Consider the following 14,873-nt stretch of genomic DNA (forward strand, 5'->3'; position numbering starts at 1 on the left):
TGGATGGAATTGGACTGGAAAGAAAGGATTGGCGCTACAGTGATGCCTTCTTATCGATGGTGAACCAGACGGGATTGCTTGTTGGTTTGTTAGATTGGAACAAAAGCGTACAGGTTCAGAATAAGGGGTTATTAGGGGTAATATCACCAGCACAGAAAATCAAAGAATAAATTCGCTTCGCAAAGTCCAGACTATTCTGTTAGAAGGTATAGTTATGTTGTTTCTCAACTGGCAGATGCATACACGCTGATAGGCAACTTTAAATGGAATAAAATGAACGGCAGATGAACACTTATTAATTCTTAAGTAATTTCAAAGACAGGCCTTATTGTTAAAAGGTAGGAGCTGTTCATTGAAGCCTGTGCTGAACAAATGGAAAGTATTAGAAAGGAACTATAGGGGTCAGGCCGGAGTAGTTCCTTCCTTCTTTCCAGACTGCAGTCGGGACGCACCTGGCGTTACCACCACAAATCATAGGCCGCCTCGAAATATTCACCAAATCACTGGAATATGTCTTTTCAAACAATTTTACCCTATATAGAGGTGGACGATAGCCATGTGGCCGGTCATCAAGTCGAATTGGTGACAATGCACCAAATTCTCCACATGGACGATGATGAGACAGAATGCAACCACGCCGTTGGGGTCAGTCGAAAGAGAAGTCGAAGTCAGAGCTGTACATCCTCCTCAAGCTTGGAAGAGCATGATGACATCGCCAGCCCAGAATCTGCCATAGATGAGTTCGCGAACGTTGAATTGTGTGCCTCCATGTCGATCTTCTTCATCGGCGTATTAACTCTTGAGAGTATCCCAGAAACACCTATCCGTCAGCGACAGACAAGTCAGCCCCTATTTGATAGCCCAACAAGCGATGTTGAAAGCCGAGTCAGTCAACTGCAGCTGTTGCCTCTTCGAACATGTCAGCCAACGAAACGAAGACGGATGGAGTCGATTCGCTCTATTGGAGATGCAGAATATACCCCTAACCGACGGTTATCAGGTAAATGCAATCATGACACACTTGCGCTTCAACAGAAAGCTGACTGCCGAAAAGAAATCCAAGAGGGACGAGACGATCAGCAGCGACATGATACCCCACCACCAACTACAAGGCATACGTCTGAGTCGCCTGTAGTGACGAAATTGAGACCTGTTCCTCGAGGAGCTCCTCGATTGATTGAGAAGAAGGGGCAATACACGATCAAAAAGGGAGTCCGAATTCGAGACTACAAACTTCCGGGGCCTTCTCCGTGGTCATGTGCCCTACCATCCAATAGCCTGGAATATCAATGCCGAGATGGATTTGATGTGAAGGAAGTATCACTTGGATATCCTCAACCAATGGTTATTCGGCTACGGGAGGCTGGACACGAACCAACCACCAGAAACCACAAAGGTCTGCAGCCGAGGAGTCCATCTCTTGGGACCACTGAAACTGCCTAGAGATACCTATACGCGGCTGGTCAGCAGCAAAGAACAAAGAACAAACAGTACAACCATTCACGACATTATTTTGAAGCTGCTCCATGACGGGTATCTTGATGTCACTTCCTTTAGTTCGAGAATAGTACAAAATAAATCAATCGAGCCCCGCAACCACCAGAACGCCTTTTTGGATAACAGGACTGTCCAACACGTTCCGCCTATTTCGCTCCCTTGCCCTTGGCTTCGTTCTCACCAAGCTCACGGATCAATACCGATGTCTGTCCGGCACCGCTGTAATCCTCCTGGCCAGTCTCAAAACCAGGGCAAACACCCACGGCAAGATATCTACCGTCGCTTGAGAATGCAAGCGCAGCAACGCTGTTGGGGAATTTCTGGTACTGTTTAAGTCGTCGCTTTGCTTCTGCATCCCACAAAGCAGCAGTGCCATCGCCACCCCCTGAAGCAAATGTTCCATGAACAGGGTGGAAGGCGAGAGCATTTACGGGATAAACAATATCACCATCACCATCTGGCGCTGCTTGTCGGTGGCACTTGAAGGCATATTTTCGAGCCTGGGACTCGGCTGTGTCTTCAAACCACTCAACTGCAACACGACCTTCGATACTGCTAGTGGCGTAGCCGGCATCGTTGGGCATGCAAGATACTGCGCGTGTAAGATATCGCAGTGACGATTCACGTTGTTGCCATGGCTGGAGGTCAGATGAACCAGTTGCGAATAGGTCGACAATGGTCTTCAGGTCGTAGATGTTAATAACACGGCCGGCCATGGCAACCACGATCTTTGTAGGACTAGCAGCCAGCGCATGGGGCTTGCCAGGAAGGGAGACCCTTATGGGAGTGCTTGAAGGGTCGCTGAGGTTATGGAGGTTCAAGCTGCAATCCCAAGACGCGGAGACCAAGATCGCTGATTTCTGTCAGTATGAGTCAATCACAGGGGTTCAATGACTCACAAAACTTTGGACTGTAGGCTATAGATCGCACCGGCGCAGCATGCTTGCTCAACAAGGTCTTCTCGCCAGTCTCCAAGTCAATCCTGTTCATTGTTGTCAGCTTAACGTTTCGGGACGTACCCATTCGCATTCACTGACCTGTTAACACACCAATCCACGCCAGCAGTAAAAGCTTCATTGTCATTGGCGCCGAAGCAAACGTCCAGGACTGGCGCCCGGTGCTCGTATGTGTTGACGAGAGTCGCCTCACCCGCTCCACCTGCGATATCGTAGCAATACACCTTCTTATCCCATGATGAGACAAGGAGCTTGGTTCCAGAAGACGGCGCAAACGCGATCGCCGAGACCGCGTCGGTTGGGGGCGGTGAAAGTTCGTATTGAGTCGCTGGAAATCAATTAGCAAACAGTTGCGCTCCAATCGCAGGTATAGCAATTCAGAACTTACCAGGAGCCATGGCTAAGTATGCTCTTGTCGACAGCCTTGGTGTTGATGAAGTTGTTTACCTTTGGTTCAGTCACGTGGAGAGCTCCCATCATGGCAACGGAAGTCATGGGCGGACCACCTCAGGCGCAGCTGGCGGTATTATGCCCGAATTTTCAGGTACTGCCTCCACTGCCACTGGAACGAAAACGAATGAGCATGGGAACGAGCCACACCCCGCCACAACCCCACCATCATCAATCGAGTGCACTTGCAAAATGTCAAAATTATGACTCTTCCCCTCTACATCCACTGTTGACGTGACGATTTACGACTTGATCGCGCGAGAATCACTACCGATACTATCGCAGGAACAACTCATTAAAATTAGACTTTTGGCTATTTTTGAAAGCCCGACTTGCGATCGTGCGTGCGACGGCACTCGACATCGAAAACCCCCACCTTATTCTACAGAACCCGACCGAACCTCTGAATCCTCAAAAACACCGCCAAGATGTCTGAAAACCAAAATTGCCGTTTTTACGAGGAGAAGTACCCGGAGATTGATAGCTTCGTCATGGTCAATGTCAAGCAGGTCAGTAGCACCCTGATCTGTCCGAAGAAACCACCTCTGACCGATTTCAGATCGCCGAAATGGGTGCCTACGTTAAGCTTCTAGAGTACGACAACATTGACGGCATGATTCTGCTCTCTGAGCTTTCGCGAAGACGTATTCGAAGTATCCAGAAGCTCATCCGAGTTGGTCGCAACGAAGTCGTCGTGGTGCTCCGTGTCGACAAAGAGAAGGGTTAGCATCAACGTCAGGCTGAACTTTGGGCATGGATATTGATTTTTGGGCAGGTTACATCGATCTTTCCAAGCGACGAGTCTCCCCCGAGGATATCGTGAAGTGCGAGGAGCGATACAACAAGAGCAAGATGGTCCACTCTATCATGGTGCATCTCGCCAAGAACACTAAGCTCCCCATCGAGAGCCTGTACGAGGCCATTGCTTGGCCCCTAAACAAGCGATATGGACATGCTATCGATGCCTTCAAGCTCTCCATCACGTCAGTTGGTTTTTATCAAAGTCAAACGACATATGCTAACCTCGAAAAGGAACCCCGAAGTCTGGAACGATATTACCTTCCCCAACGAGGTGGCTCGCGAGGAGCTCAAGTCATACATCGGAAAGCGTCTTACTCCCCAGCCCACCAAGATCCGAGCCGATGTCGAGGTCACTTGCTTCGGATACGAGGGAATCGACGCCGTCAAGACTGCTCTCCGCACAGCCGAGGCCCACAGCACCGAGGACACCCAAGTCAAGGTCAAGCTCGTGTCTCCTCCTCTCTACGTTCTTACATGTTCAACCTTGGACAAGAACGTCGGCATCACCCGCTTGGGGGAGGCCATCGTCGATGTCCGAAAGAGCATCGAGAGTGCCGGTGGTAACTTGACAGTCAAGATGGAGCCTAAGGCCGTCACCGAGAGCGATGACGCTGAGCTTCAAGCATTGATGGAGAAGCGTGAGCGTGAGAATGCCGAGGTTAGCGGTGACGAGAGCATGAGCGACAGCGACGAAAACATCCCTGAGACCATCTAGGTCATGGACAGACGAAGAGTCTCCAGGTCAGGATGAGTCGGCAAGACTGTTAGAGCCATGCCAAAGTAGCCCGCGCACGAGCGGGTTGTTGGACACGGAAAAGGGTGTAATAGAGGGCGTCTGGGAGGCTGAAAGGAAGCATGTATCCCGGAGTGCAAAACATCACTAAAAGTCCAGACTTTCATGTAGTTCTTCCGATGGTAGGAAGTGGCGTCTGAAACGGCGTTGATAACAAACAGTTCTTTGATTACTTGAGATGCCGGTTTTCCATTGTGATTAGTGTGTGTTTTCGGCTTGTTTGCAACGGCATAACTTAGAAGATGATGTTTCTTTATAGTTGTGCTTCTGAAGTTTCATGTTTAATATTGCCTGTCTCGTGTATGGCGGCGGGATGTCGGAACTAGCCGATAAAAGCTTAGACTCAGGTGTAGAATTTCTATACTTGGACTCAAAATCAGCGATAGTCCCACTACAACGTTCAATCTCACAGTAACGGGAATGTTATTCTTTAACGACACTCATTTTGAGCAATAGTTAAAGCTTTAGTGATGGCTCTCGGTTCAGTGTGGGCGCGTCTGAGAGGCAATGGCCAACCCAGCCTAGCCAGATCAACAGCTCTAAGACTCTTTGGATTCGCAACATGGATCCCAGTTATCGCCATGTTCAACCTACACGTCGCGGAACTGACCTTTGTTGACGGTGCATCCATGTATCCGTTGATCAATGACGATAAAGACTCGACGTTACGACGAGATGTGATTCTCAACTGGAAGTGGTCTCCTCAAGAGAATCTAGAGAGGGGCATGGTTGTGACACTACGGTACGAGTAGACCCTTCTCAAAGCATGGAAATAAGCAATTGATGAGAATTAACATAAAGTTATAAAAGGAGTCCGCTACATCCCGAGACAATCGCAGTCAAGCGCGTAGTGGCGCTAGAGAACGATGTGATCAAGACAAAAGCGCCTCATCCTCTGCCGACAGTGAGAGTTCCGCAGGGGCACGTGTGGGTTGAGGGTGATGGACCACCTGGATCGAGTCTGGATAGTAATACGTATGGGCCGGTATCTAAGCAGTTGATTACAGGGAGAGTGACGCATATTGTGTTTCCATTTCGCAAGTTTGGAGCTCTTCCATGGTGGGATCACCAGAGGCCATTGATGGAGTAGGGATATGTGATGTATTATATATACCAAAAGTCATGAAGACATGTATAGACCTTATGATCAACTCAACCTTACATTTAATTATCTGTTTAATCAATCGCCATACGTCAGACTTCATACATGAGACGATCAATCTCATATGATCTCACTGAAGACTCACTGTGAATTATGCGGGTAGAAGTGGCGTATGAGGGGAGGTGAGGTGATATAAGATAACAAACCGAAAGCCCGTTCGGTCATTTCATTTCAAGAAATTCTTTCATTAGCCATTCTTCCATTGACGTACCTAGCGTTGGCTCAACGTAGGTGCGCTGTAAATCTAAGTGTGGTCCCTGATCGGCCACTAAGAAACCGCTGAGCAAAGTCAACTAGAGCCGCAATTCGCGATTAGTTAGCCCAGTAAAAGCCAAGACCAGGTTCCTTCATCAAAATTCTCGAAAACGACATCGCCCAGACTCTCGGCTCTTATCTATTCTTTGCGACCCTGCGACCCTGCGACGCCCGCCCACTCGCCCTCGACGAAACATCGCGATAGAGCGATCCCTCTTAATATTTACTCTTCTCTCTTTCTTGGGGATCCTCTTGTCTTCCTTTTTTTTTGCTTCCGAAGTCTTCCGCCTTGGGCCGTCACCGACTCGTTCAACTGTTCCTCCGATCCGAGTTCGATTCTTTAACCCGGATATGCCCTTGGGTCTTCAACAACAAGATTCTGACCTCGTCTTCGCCCAATCGACGACGACGAACGACGGATCGACGACTGCGGCGAGCGATTTTGCGCCATCCCCCGAGCATCGTCATGCTGCTTGGACGGGTCGTCGCTCGGAAAGTAGTAGAAGCAAGGCCAGTGACCAGAACATGACCGCACAAGATGTCGAGGCCGAGGGGCGGCCACCGTATCTTCATGTACGTTACAGCTACAAGGGTGCTATGATTGCATCGCCAAGCGTTTTCGACCTATTCGTCTTCCAGGTGCGCTAACATGGGACCCCGCGACAGGCCATGATCGCAGGTGGTATTGGAGGATCTACAGGTGATCTACTCATGCACTCGCTCGACACCGTAAAGACGAGACAACAGGGCGATCCTCACGTTCCTTCAAAATACACATCGCTAGGACAGTCCTATTACACGATATGGAGACAGGAGGGTATAAGACGGGGTCTCTATGGTGGATGGGTTCCTGCGCTTGGAGGCTCATTTCCTGGAACGGTTATGTTCTTCGGTACATATGAATGGAGCAAACGATTCTTCATCGATCACGGCGTGCAACAGCATATTTCATATCTCACAGCAGGTAAGGCAGCCCGATGAGATTCACCAGCAACACAAACACTAACAACCCTAGGTTTTCTTGGAGATCTTGCAGCATCTATTGTCTACGTCCCCTCAGAAGTTCTCAAGACACGCCTCCAGCTTCAAGGCCGTTACAACAACCCTCATTTCACCTCAGGTTACAACTACCGCGGTACTGTCGACGCTGCTCGAACCATCGTGCGTGCAGAAGGCGCTTCCGCCTTGTTCTACGGTTACAAGGCCACTCTCTACCGCGATCTGCCTTTCTCGGCTTTGCAGTTCATGTTCTGGGAACAATTCACCACTTGGGCTCGCAAATACAAGCAGAGCCGCGATATCGGAGTTTCCCTCGAGCTTCTCACCGGTGCCGCAGCTGGTGGTCTTGCCGGTGTCATTACCTGCCCTCTCGACGTCGTCAAGACACGACTTCAGACTCAAGTCAACACACCAACAGAGTCCCGACACCCCAAGGACCACCATGCCAGCTCACAAGTTCGACATATCTCCACCTCTTCTCCCAGCACACATCGTCCACGACCTGGTGCCATTCCTCTCGACACCTCCTCCGTCTTCACCGGCCTACGGGTCATCTACCGCACAGAAGGCGTTGCAGGTTGGTTCCGTGGTGTCGGACCCCGAGGAGTATGGACATTTATCCAGAGCGGCTGCATGCTGTTCCTGTACCAGCGACTCCTCCGACAGCTTGAGGTTCTTATGCCCGTCGAGCTGGAAGAAATGTAGAAATCTCCACACATACACATACACCTTGTTCTCACCTTGTCGTTAACTACCTTACTTGCTATGATTTTAAAAACATTTATTCATGCGCGGTCGCAAAAAAGTTTCCTCCCCGCTTCACCCCCACCCTGTATAACTCACGCATTAGAGAAGCGGACTTTATGAGATGAAATGCAATGGACATTTATGTACAGATAGAAAGAGATGTTTGGGGCTGCGGACAGCCGTCATTGCTGGGCGTTGGGAATAGAAGGGAATGACTGATCAGATACATCAGGACATGAATAGAGATGAGAGCATGAAGCATAGAAGCTCTCGATTGGCTTTGCAATTATGACTTTTCTACAAGAAAACATTGCTTAATGACTGCTTCAACGACTCGGACAATGCACTGATAGAGAGAATGGAGTTGAGGACTCGACAATTGCTACATGAAGACCACTTGATAATAATAACGACATTCCAAGCCAACACTTGTTTGTAAAATCAGGGGTATAAAACAGAACTTCAAAGCGCATTAGTAACAAATAATACTTAAACATGGGCCCTGGTATTCCTTTCCTCATAATAATCGTCATAATCGTTCAAATATCTTTCAAATCAAGCATCCGGATCACTATCTTCCACGCAAGGAAGTTCCTCAAAGTCGCTTGCACGAGTGCGTAGCTCATCACGAGCAAGACACACCGCAATAGCGATGGTCAGAGCATTCCAGATCCCCTGGTGTTCATCTTGAAAATCGACTAGGACCTGGAAACTGACATATGCGTCGAATCCTTTGGAGGAATCGGCTGTGAGAACAAGAACTGAGGTGTTGAGAATGAAAAGACCGTAGACCACGGGAGGATGGCGACGGTAGGTGTGCCGAGGAGGAGTTTGGGGTTCTTCGGGTAGAGAGGGCGATGGAGACTGTGAATGGTAAGATTCCCTCGAAAGTATCGTTGTCTTGTGGAGTTCTCTTGCCGAGATACCAGGGCTCTTAAGTCCAGGTTCGATCTTGACAGCGACTTCATGGGTTTCGGTAGTTGAAGTTACGTTTCCGGCATGAGGATGCGAGCCAAGTCGGCTCTTAGCAGGCGTTAGCCACCCCCCAAACGATGTCAACCCATCATCCGGCTCAAGTTTGATTTTCGGAGATGCGAATACACTGGGCTTGAGGACATCCCAGAATTGAGGGTTTCTATCCTCTCGGAGAAACTCTCGCTGAAGCTTTGCGAGAGCTCTCATACGGTTCTGGATGTGCTCAGTGATCTCATTTTCGGGCATTGTCGTGTCTACGACTTCGGTCAGGATATTCGGAACAATTCGTAAATGCAGGTAGTCGCCGTCCTGTGCTGCCCAGCTCAGATACTTGTCGAGTTCTCGTTTGATGAGTTGTGGTACTTTTTTGTGAAGGCCGCTCTGGATACTTGTCCTTGTCTTTGCTGTGAGGTCTATGAGACGAATAAGAGCCGTTGTTGCTATATACAGTGAGCAACATAATCCATGATGTTAGGATAAACATACCTCGAAAGTCCTTTGAGTGAGCATAGATGATAGGAGGGAACTCATCCGAAGTCTGAAAGACGATATCTGATATGGGGACTCCTCGCAAATCGACATCCCATGTTGTAGGAAGCATGGGTAGATCCTGTCGCATGTACAATATCTCAAAGAGTCGCTCTTCAGCAGGAGCCCAGCTACTGGCACCGGGATATCGCTCCTTTTCCAGCTTCATTAATTCCTCCATGCTGATAGAACAAGTGATTTCTTCATCATCTTCTTCATCGATGGATAGGAAGCTGAGCTGAACATCTTCATCATATCTCGTGGGACTCGACACCTTGTGAGTGTCTGCATCATAGTTGAGTCTCTTACGAGGTGAGACCCGAGTCGTCGGACTCAAAGAACGCTTTGATTTGGTGTGTTGTTGCATCTTGGGTGTTTCTGGAGCATTCGGGCGGTTTTTATGACTTATTGCTCTTGTTGTTTTGTTTTTATTGTGGAGAGAAAGAATAGGATTTGTTTTGTGTTGGTGAGAAGGAGTTATTGTTGCACTGCGAGTACCCGTGAGACAGCTGAGTTGGGGAGATGTCACTTCAACCCAGGCCAATGGTTTTGGCTTAGCGTGCCTTAATAAGTAGATAGGAAGAGATTTTAGGTGCTAATATAGCCTCTATTAATGTGAAATCTTTAATATTATATTCCAGTCTCAAATATGACCTTGTGAGGTGAAATGATATCTACCGTCTTACACTGCTGGATGCGGGGCGTGCACCTATCACATCTCTGATCCTCGCACCCCTCTCGGAAGTTCACTTTCGCCGTTGAAGCCAATCAGAGCCAGTCATCGAATTTCTTCACATCCCAAATTCAACTGTCGCCAACCACCTTTGAAAGGGCAAAACGACGACCATGGCCGAGGTAGCAAAGACGGTAGCTCGCCAATTGCCCGGCTTCAAGCTGGGTCAGAAGCAGGTTTTCCTGTAAGTGCCTCTAATCCATCTTGCTACCAATTCTAACATCTCCAGGCCAAACCATGTAATCACCTTTCTTCGAAAAGATCACCTCCCACCAAACGAGGCCACTTTCCAGGTCCCTCTACGATTTACAAAGTTCGATCTCCGAGATTATCTCTGGAACCTATACAATGTCGAGGTCACAAAGGTCCGATCATACGTCAAGCAACAGCCTCTAACCCAGCGCAACTCCCACTCGCGCTCGTGGTACCGCCCCAAACCCCTCAAGGTCATGACTGTCGAATTGGCAAAGCCCTTCCAATGGCCCGAACTTCCTGAGGATAAAACACCTTGGAGCAACCAATTGTTCCAGATGCGCGAGGATATGTTGGAGAAGCGAAACCAGGAGCATATTGCGCAACAGCGATTCGAGATTCCTCTCAAGAGCAAGCAACTCATGTCGAAGGAGAGGGAAGAGTTGGCCAAGTTGGCGCAGAAACTGTTATCGGGAGAGGAGAAGTGGACCAACGACGTTATTCTGGATCCTAAATGGGAGAAGATTCTGGGCAAGGAGGAAGCAGAGGTTAAGAAGGAAACAAACGAAGCTTAAACGACTACTAAAGGCAGATTACGACCTGAAACTGCAGGAAACTGCTAATGAAAGAGGCGGCAATTCTATAAGGAGCCACGGATGATGGACCTCTGTAGGATAAGTGGGCATCACAACTGTACATTATTGTAACTAGTCTTGGATGGGCAATGCATGGAGAGCGGGTTAAAGACTATGAGCGCAAATATAGACGCTGAAACCTCGTATATTCTTTGTCTCATTGTTCTATGTCGTGCCAGTGTTCGGGCTGTTGGAAGCGCAAGACTTCATCTCCCCAAGCCCACCAGCCAGCAGTCAAGTTACGAGCAAAGATCTCAAGGCCAAGACATTCTTTCCCAAGGACATCTTGAAAGAGACCGCGAAGATTGGGCTTTCGTGAGTGGACATCAGGGACTGCCACGATGACTTTGGACTCGAGGGCATCTGGCTTCTTGCTTCCGATGCGCTTCGCTATGATGATCTTTTCCCATGGCTTTCTCCATGTTGACTCAATGTCGTAGAGCGGTTCACCTGATGCAGCGACTTTGAGCCACGACCATTCAGTTACAAGCTCGAGACCCCAAGCAGCAAACAGTCCTGATGGGGAAGTAAGAAAGTCGTGGATACTGTGTTTATTAGTGACCCAGACAGCAACGAGTCCATCTGATGTAAGATGAGAAGCTAGAGGAATTTGTAGCAAGAGGCTGCGCATCTGCTTGAGATTTGAGACAGTAGCATACTTGTCTGTCATTCTCCTGGCAGATCGATTTGGCCATGGGGGATCTAACACAACAAGATCAAACTTGGGAGCTGACATGTGAAATGAATCACACATAGCCTCAATAGAGCCATTAAGAGGTTCGGCTTTATCTGGTATCAAAGGCGGCAGAGCGGATACTGACGGTGGTTGTTGTGGCTGAACAAACCGGTCCCGATGGAAAGGTCCAGAATATGAGTATGTGCCGGCAAGGTCCTGTAAGGCGCTGCTGACTGTTTCAGCGGTCATAAGTTCAGCCAACTGCGCGCCAGGAGATGCAGTCGCAAATGCCGAGTGATCGCCTCCTCCATGCCGGGGCTCCGGGGTCGGATACGGAGTTGCGGGGGGCTCTGCGGAGACGATGCGGCGGCGGGGGATCTGAGACGGGAGAACCTGGCTCTCTTCTAGAGACGTGGGGATATCTAGAACAATGAGGCTCTTGTCTGGACTCTCAAAGAGAACAGAAGAGATTCTGTGGCTGTTGGCCTCCATATCTGACCCGGATGACAATTCTTCCACCTGGGACTGCTTTTGCTTAACCCGCGGTTGAAAGAATAAATTCGCGGCGAAGGTCGGCAAACCTCGGCTCGGTTATTGATCACCGGGACCGTTAAGCCTCGCAATGCCCTGCCCTGTGAATCTGCTGAGAAACGACAAGTTTTCAGTGGATTATCAGCGCATTAAACCACTGAAATGACAAGTCTTGAACCCCTGATGGCCTAATTCTTCTTATTTTCTAGGGTTCTGGGGGATCTCCATTTCCGCGGGCGTGACCAGCTTCCCTAGGTCATTCACTTGTAAAAAACTTGTGGGGGGCCTGTATTTGCCCACTGAGCATCGGTTTAATGACGTCCAAGCCGCCTCTGACCGGGGAAATTCTGCCGCGCCGCATGCCGGTATCATCTCCAAAATCCTCCCCATATCCGAACTTCTTCATCCTCCCCGCAAAACCTGTTTCTACTCTACCAACTTTTTGACAAGATATCATCGAATACCTCAGTCGCGTTGGCTTCGAATACCGATCCCCATTCGACTCTGCCACGGCATGTCGCGCCCGTAGGCCTCGAATCCGTTCAACAAGGTCAGGCACGTGCTTCTGCGAATCTCGGGGCGATGTCCTCTGCCGACGCTGCTCAAATGGAGCATGCCTCAATGGCCGATGTTGCGCGCAATAGAAATATCCAGAGCCAAGTCTCTTCTCACACCCTCAGCAAGTCGCCAAAGGAGCCTGCTTTGTGTCCTACGGACCAGGAAGCAGTAGCACCAAAGGCACAAATGAATAGCTTGGAATATGTCTGGAAATCTGGAGTTGCGGGTGGTTTAGCCGGCTGCGCTGTAAGTTTGTTGAAGTCGAAGACAGAGGTCTCCAGAAGTTTCTGACTGTTTGAAATAGGGTAAAACTGTCGTTGCGCCGTTGGATCGAGTAAAGATTCTCTTCCAGGCCAGTAATCCACGATTCGCAAAATACACAGGATCATGGGTTGGTGTCGCAAGCGCCATGAAAGACATTCATAGATATGAAGGCATCACTGGACTTTACCGTGGACACTCAGCGACCCTATTACGAATCTTTCCTTACGCCGGTATTAAATTCCTCGCATACGAACAAATTCGAGCCATTATCATCCCCGATAAACATCATGAGACACCAATGAGAAGACTACTCAGTGGAAGTTTGGCTGGTGTCACTTCCGTCTTTTTCACATATCCTCTAGAAGTTATGAGAGTACGACTTGCTTTCGAGACTAAGCGTGATGGCCACTCTTCTTTGTCGTCAATATGCCGTCAGATTTACAACGAGCAACCCGTTCAGAAAACAACGACAGCTCGATTACCTAATGCCCCTGCGCCGGTGACAGCTGCTGCAGAGGCAACAGCAGCGACAGTTGGAGCTATTGCTCCTCAAACAGGACTTATAAACTTTTACCGAGGTTTCGCTCCCACTGTCATGGGCATGCTTCCATATGCGGGCATGTCTTTCTTAACTCACGATACTGTTGGTGATATCCTCCGATCGCCACGTTTTGCGAAGCACACGACACTACCGAAGAAGCCAAACCACCCCGAAGGAAAGCCAGCGCCTTTACGGTCATGGGCAGAGCTTACTGCTGGTGGAATCGCAGGTTTGATCTCTCAGACGGCATCATACCCTCTTGAGGTGATTCGACGACGAATGCAAGTTGGCGGTGCCGTTGGTGACGGTCGTCGACTTAGGATAGGAGAAACTGCCGGCATGATTTTCCGAGAGAGGGGTATTCCTGGTTTCTTTGTTGGCCTTACCATTGGATACGTCAAGGTGTTCCCAATGGCGGCGGTCGCTTTCTATACGTATGAGCGCATGAAACTCGTCTTTGGCATATAGATGTATTTGAGTACTACAGGACCATTGGAGGTTAGGCTTGATTGGCGTTGACGGAGTCATTGCGCGGAATGGAAGCGGAATTGCACATATCTTTTGGGACAGGTCTTTGATGAAGTCGAATAGGGGCATACGGCTAGGTGTACATACAACAAGAGTACAATACTTTGTGGCTTTACCAAGAAGGTTTTCACGTGCGAAAATCTATCTATTTCCATTCAATATCCGAGAATAAAGGCCCTTTTTCTGTTTCATGGCGGTGCCTTTGCCACGCGCTATAAGATGGGGCGGCGGCCTCGGGGTATCTTTGTGGTGTAATTTGTTCTGAAAAGCGCCCCTTTTCTCACTCTTACTAGATCTGGGAACCCGACGCCCTTTGAGCGTGGGATGTCGTCGTATTACTTACTCATCTAGTTAGGAGTTCACCAGACCAAACAGCCGGGGCGAGTAAGTGATCTGCACGAACTGGCTTAACGTTGTTGAGAAAGCTAATGCATATCCCGGGTATGGGATCGCAGTTTACGGTTATAGCTCGCCCGCACGTGCCAGGCTTCCACGGATTTTGGATGTCATATTCTGGTTGTGCGGACTCGAAGTGGATGGGGCGTGAAGCGTGGCCGTGGCGCCAAAGTGCTGCTGTTTGGCTGGATGCGGACTAGAAATCGTGGGTGGGCGACGGCTTCTAGAAGTTGGGGGTTAGATCGATGGTAAGTATACAGTACTTCTGAGTGAGTTGAGCATGGGGGTTTTAGGTAAGTCATCCGTCGATGATTAGTGTTTGTGATCCCTGGATTTTAGAGTCTTTGTGCTTAGACGTCGGAGACTGCGGTCAATTACGAGGAGATGGAAGTGAGCTATGAATTGGCAAGTCTAGACGGTATCATCAATCTGATAGACTTTTTCCTCATATCTTTCCAGCGAACGAAAAGCTGCAATGCGTTCTATGACGTATCTCACATGCATTTCCATGGTGTTGTGGCTATACCGGCAGTCGAAACAGAGTTAGAAGTTACTCAAGAGAAATAAGACAACTTACCAATCAAAAGATCTTCATGCACAGTAAGCACGCCAAACATGCATAGACGAGTTACAACGTAGTAGGCGACATTCAACTA

The 14,873-nt window shown here is 49.0% G+C and overlaps 8 protein-coding genes across 8 annotated transcripts; 5 read left to right on the top strand and 3 right to left on the bottom strand.

The window, feature by feature from the left end:
• The first annotated feature begins 278 nt into the window (after positions 1 to 278).
• BKA55DRAFT_388021 (uncharacterized protein) lies at positions 279 to 1,543 on the top strand. The gene has a single exon (XM_046185995.1). It carries the CDS (start codon positions 511 to 513, stop codon positions 1,441 to 1,443), a length of 933 nt encoding a protein of 310 aa, XP_046048640.1. The 5' UTR covers positions 279 to 510; the 3' UTR covers positions 1,444 to 1,543.
• Positions 1,544 to 2,950, bottom strand: BKA55DRAFT_388023 (WD40-repeat-containing domain protein). Its single transcript, XM_046185996.1, has 4 exons — positions 2,842 to 2,950; positions 2,535 to 2,781; positions 2,397 to 2,479; positions 1,544 to 2,350 (listed from the first exon to the last, which is right to left on the bottom strand). The coding sequence occupies exons 1-4, from the start codon at positions 2,849 to 2,851 to the stop codon at positions 1,644 to 1,646; spliced, it is 1,047 nt and encodes a 348-aa protein (XP_046048641.1). The 5' UTR covers positions 2,852 to 2,950; the 3' UTR covers positions 1,544 to 1,643.
• A 33-nt stretch (positions 2,951 to 2,983) lies between these two features.
• BKA55DRAFT_570157 (translation initiation factor 2, alpha subunit) lies at positions 2,984 to 4,881 on the top strand. The gene is made up of 4 exons (XM_046192983.1): positions 2,984 to 3,412; positions 3,463 to 3,625; positions 3,679 to 3,886; positions 3,936 to 4,881. The coding sequence occupies exons 1-4, from the start codon at positions 3,332 to 3,334 to the stop codon at positions 4,417 to 4,419; spliced, it is 936 nt and encodes a 311-aa protein (XP_046048642.1). The 5' UTR covers positions 2,984 to 3,331; the 3' UTR covers positions 4,420 to 4,881.
• An 86-nt stretch (positions 4,882 to 4,967) lies between these two features.
• BKA55DRAFT_513288 (mitochondrial carrier domain-containing protein) lies at positions 4,968 to 7,618 on the top strand (the record flags this gene model as incomplete). Its single annotated transcript, XM_046187879.1, has 5 exons — positions 4,968 to 5,239; positions 5,308 to 5,435; positions 6,291 to 6,487; positions 6,581 to 6,878; positions 6,930 to 7,618. The coding sequence occupies 5 exons, from the start codon at positions 4,968 to 4,970 to the stop codon at positions 7,616 to 7,618; spliced, it is 1,584 nt and encodes a 527-aa protein (XP_046048643.1).
• Positions 7,619 to 7,899: 281 nt separating this feature from the next.
• BKA55DRAFT_388078 (uncharacterized protein) lies at positions 7,900 to 9,623 on the bottom strand. The gene is made up of 2 exons (XM_046185997.1): positions 9,122 to 9,623; positions 7,900 to 9,075 (listed from the first exon to the last, which is right to left on the bottom strand). The coding sequence occupies exons 1-2, from the start codon at positions 9,528 to 9,530 to the stop codon at positions 8,216 to 8,218; spliced, it is 1,269 nt and encodes a 422-aa protein (XP_046048644.1). The 5' UTR covers positions 9,531 to 9,623; the 3' UTR covers positions 7,900 to 8,215.
• Positions 9,624 to 9,948: 325 nt separating this feature from the next.
• Positions 9,949 to 10,863, top strand: BKA55DRAFT_570166 (uncharacterized protein). The gene is made up of 2 exons (XM_046192984.1): positions 9,949 to 10,080; positions 10,126 to 10,863. Exons 1-2 carry the CDS (start codon positions 10,010 to 10,012, stop codon positions 10,661 to 10,663), a joined length of 609 nt encoding a protein of 202 aa, XP_046048645.1. The 5' UTR covers positions 9,949 to 10,009; the 3' UTR covers positions 10,664 to 10,863.
• A 17-nt stretch (positions 10,864 to 10,880) lies between these two features.
• BKA55DRAFT_512872 (MT-A70-domain-containing protein) lies at positions 10,881 to 11,891 on the bottom strand (the record flags this gene model as incomplete). Its single annotated transcript, XM_046187845.1, has 1 exon — positions 10,881 to 11,891. The coding sequence occupies one exon, from the start codon at positions 11,889 to 11,891 to the stop codon at positions 10,881 to 10,883; it is 1,011 nt and encodes a 336-aa protein (XP_046048646.1).
• A 621-nt stretch (positions 11,892 to 12,512) lies between these two features.
• Positions 12,513 to 13,761, top strand: BKA55DRAFT_594710 (mitochondrial carrier domain-containing protein; the record flags this gene model as incomplete). Its single annotated transcript, XM_046195703.1, has 2 exons — positions 12,513 to 12,734; positions 12,793 to 13,761. 2 exons carry the CDS (start codon positions 12,513 to 12,515, stop codon positions 13,759 to 13,761), a joined length of 1,191 nt encoding a protein of 396 aa, XP_046048647.1.
• Positions 13,762 to 14,873: the final 1,112 nt, after the last annotated feature.

The sequence above is a fragment of the Fusarium redolens genome (genome assembly GCF_020744475.1).
Source record: "Fusarium redolens strain MPI-CAGE-AT-0023 chromosome Unknown BKA55scaffold_9, whole genome shotgun sequence".
NCBI lineage: Eukaryota > Fungi > Ascomycota > Sordariomycetes > Hypocreales > Nectriaceae > Fusarium > Fusarium redolens.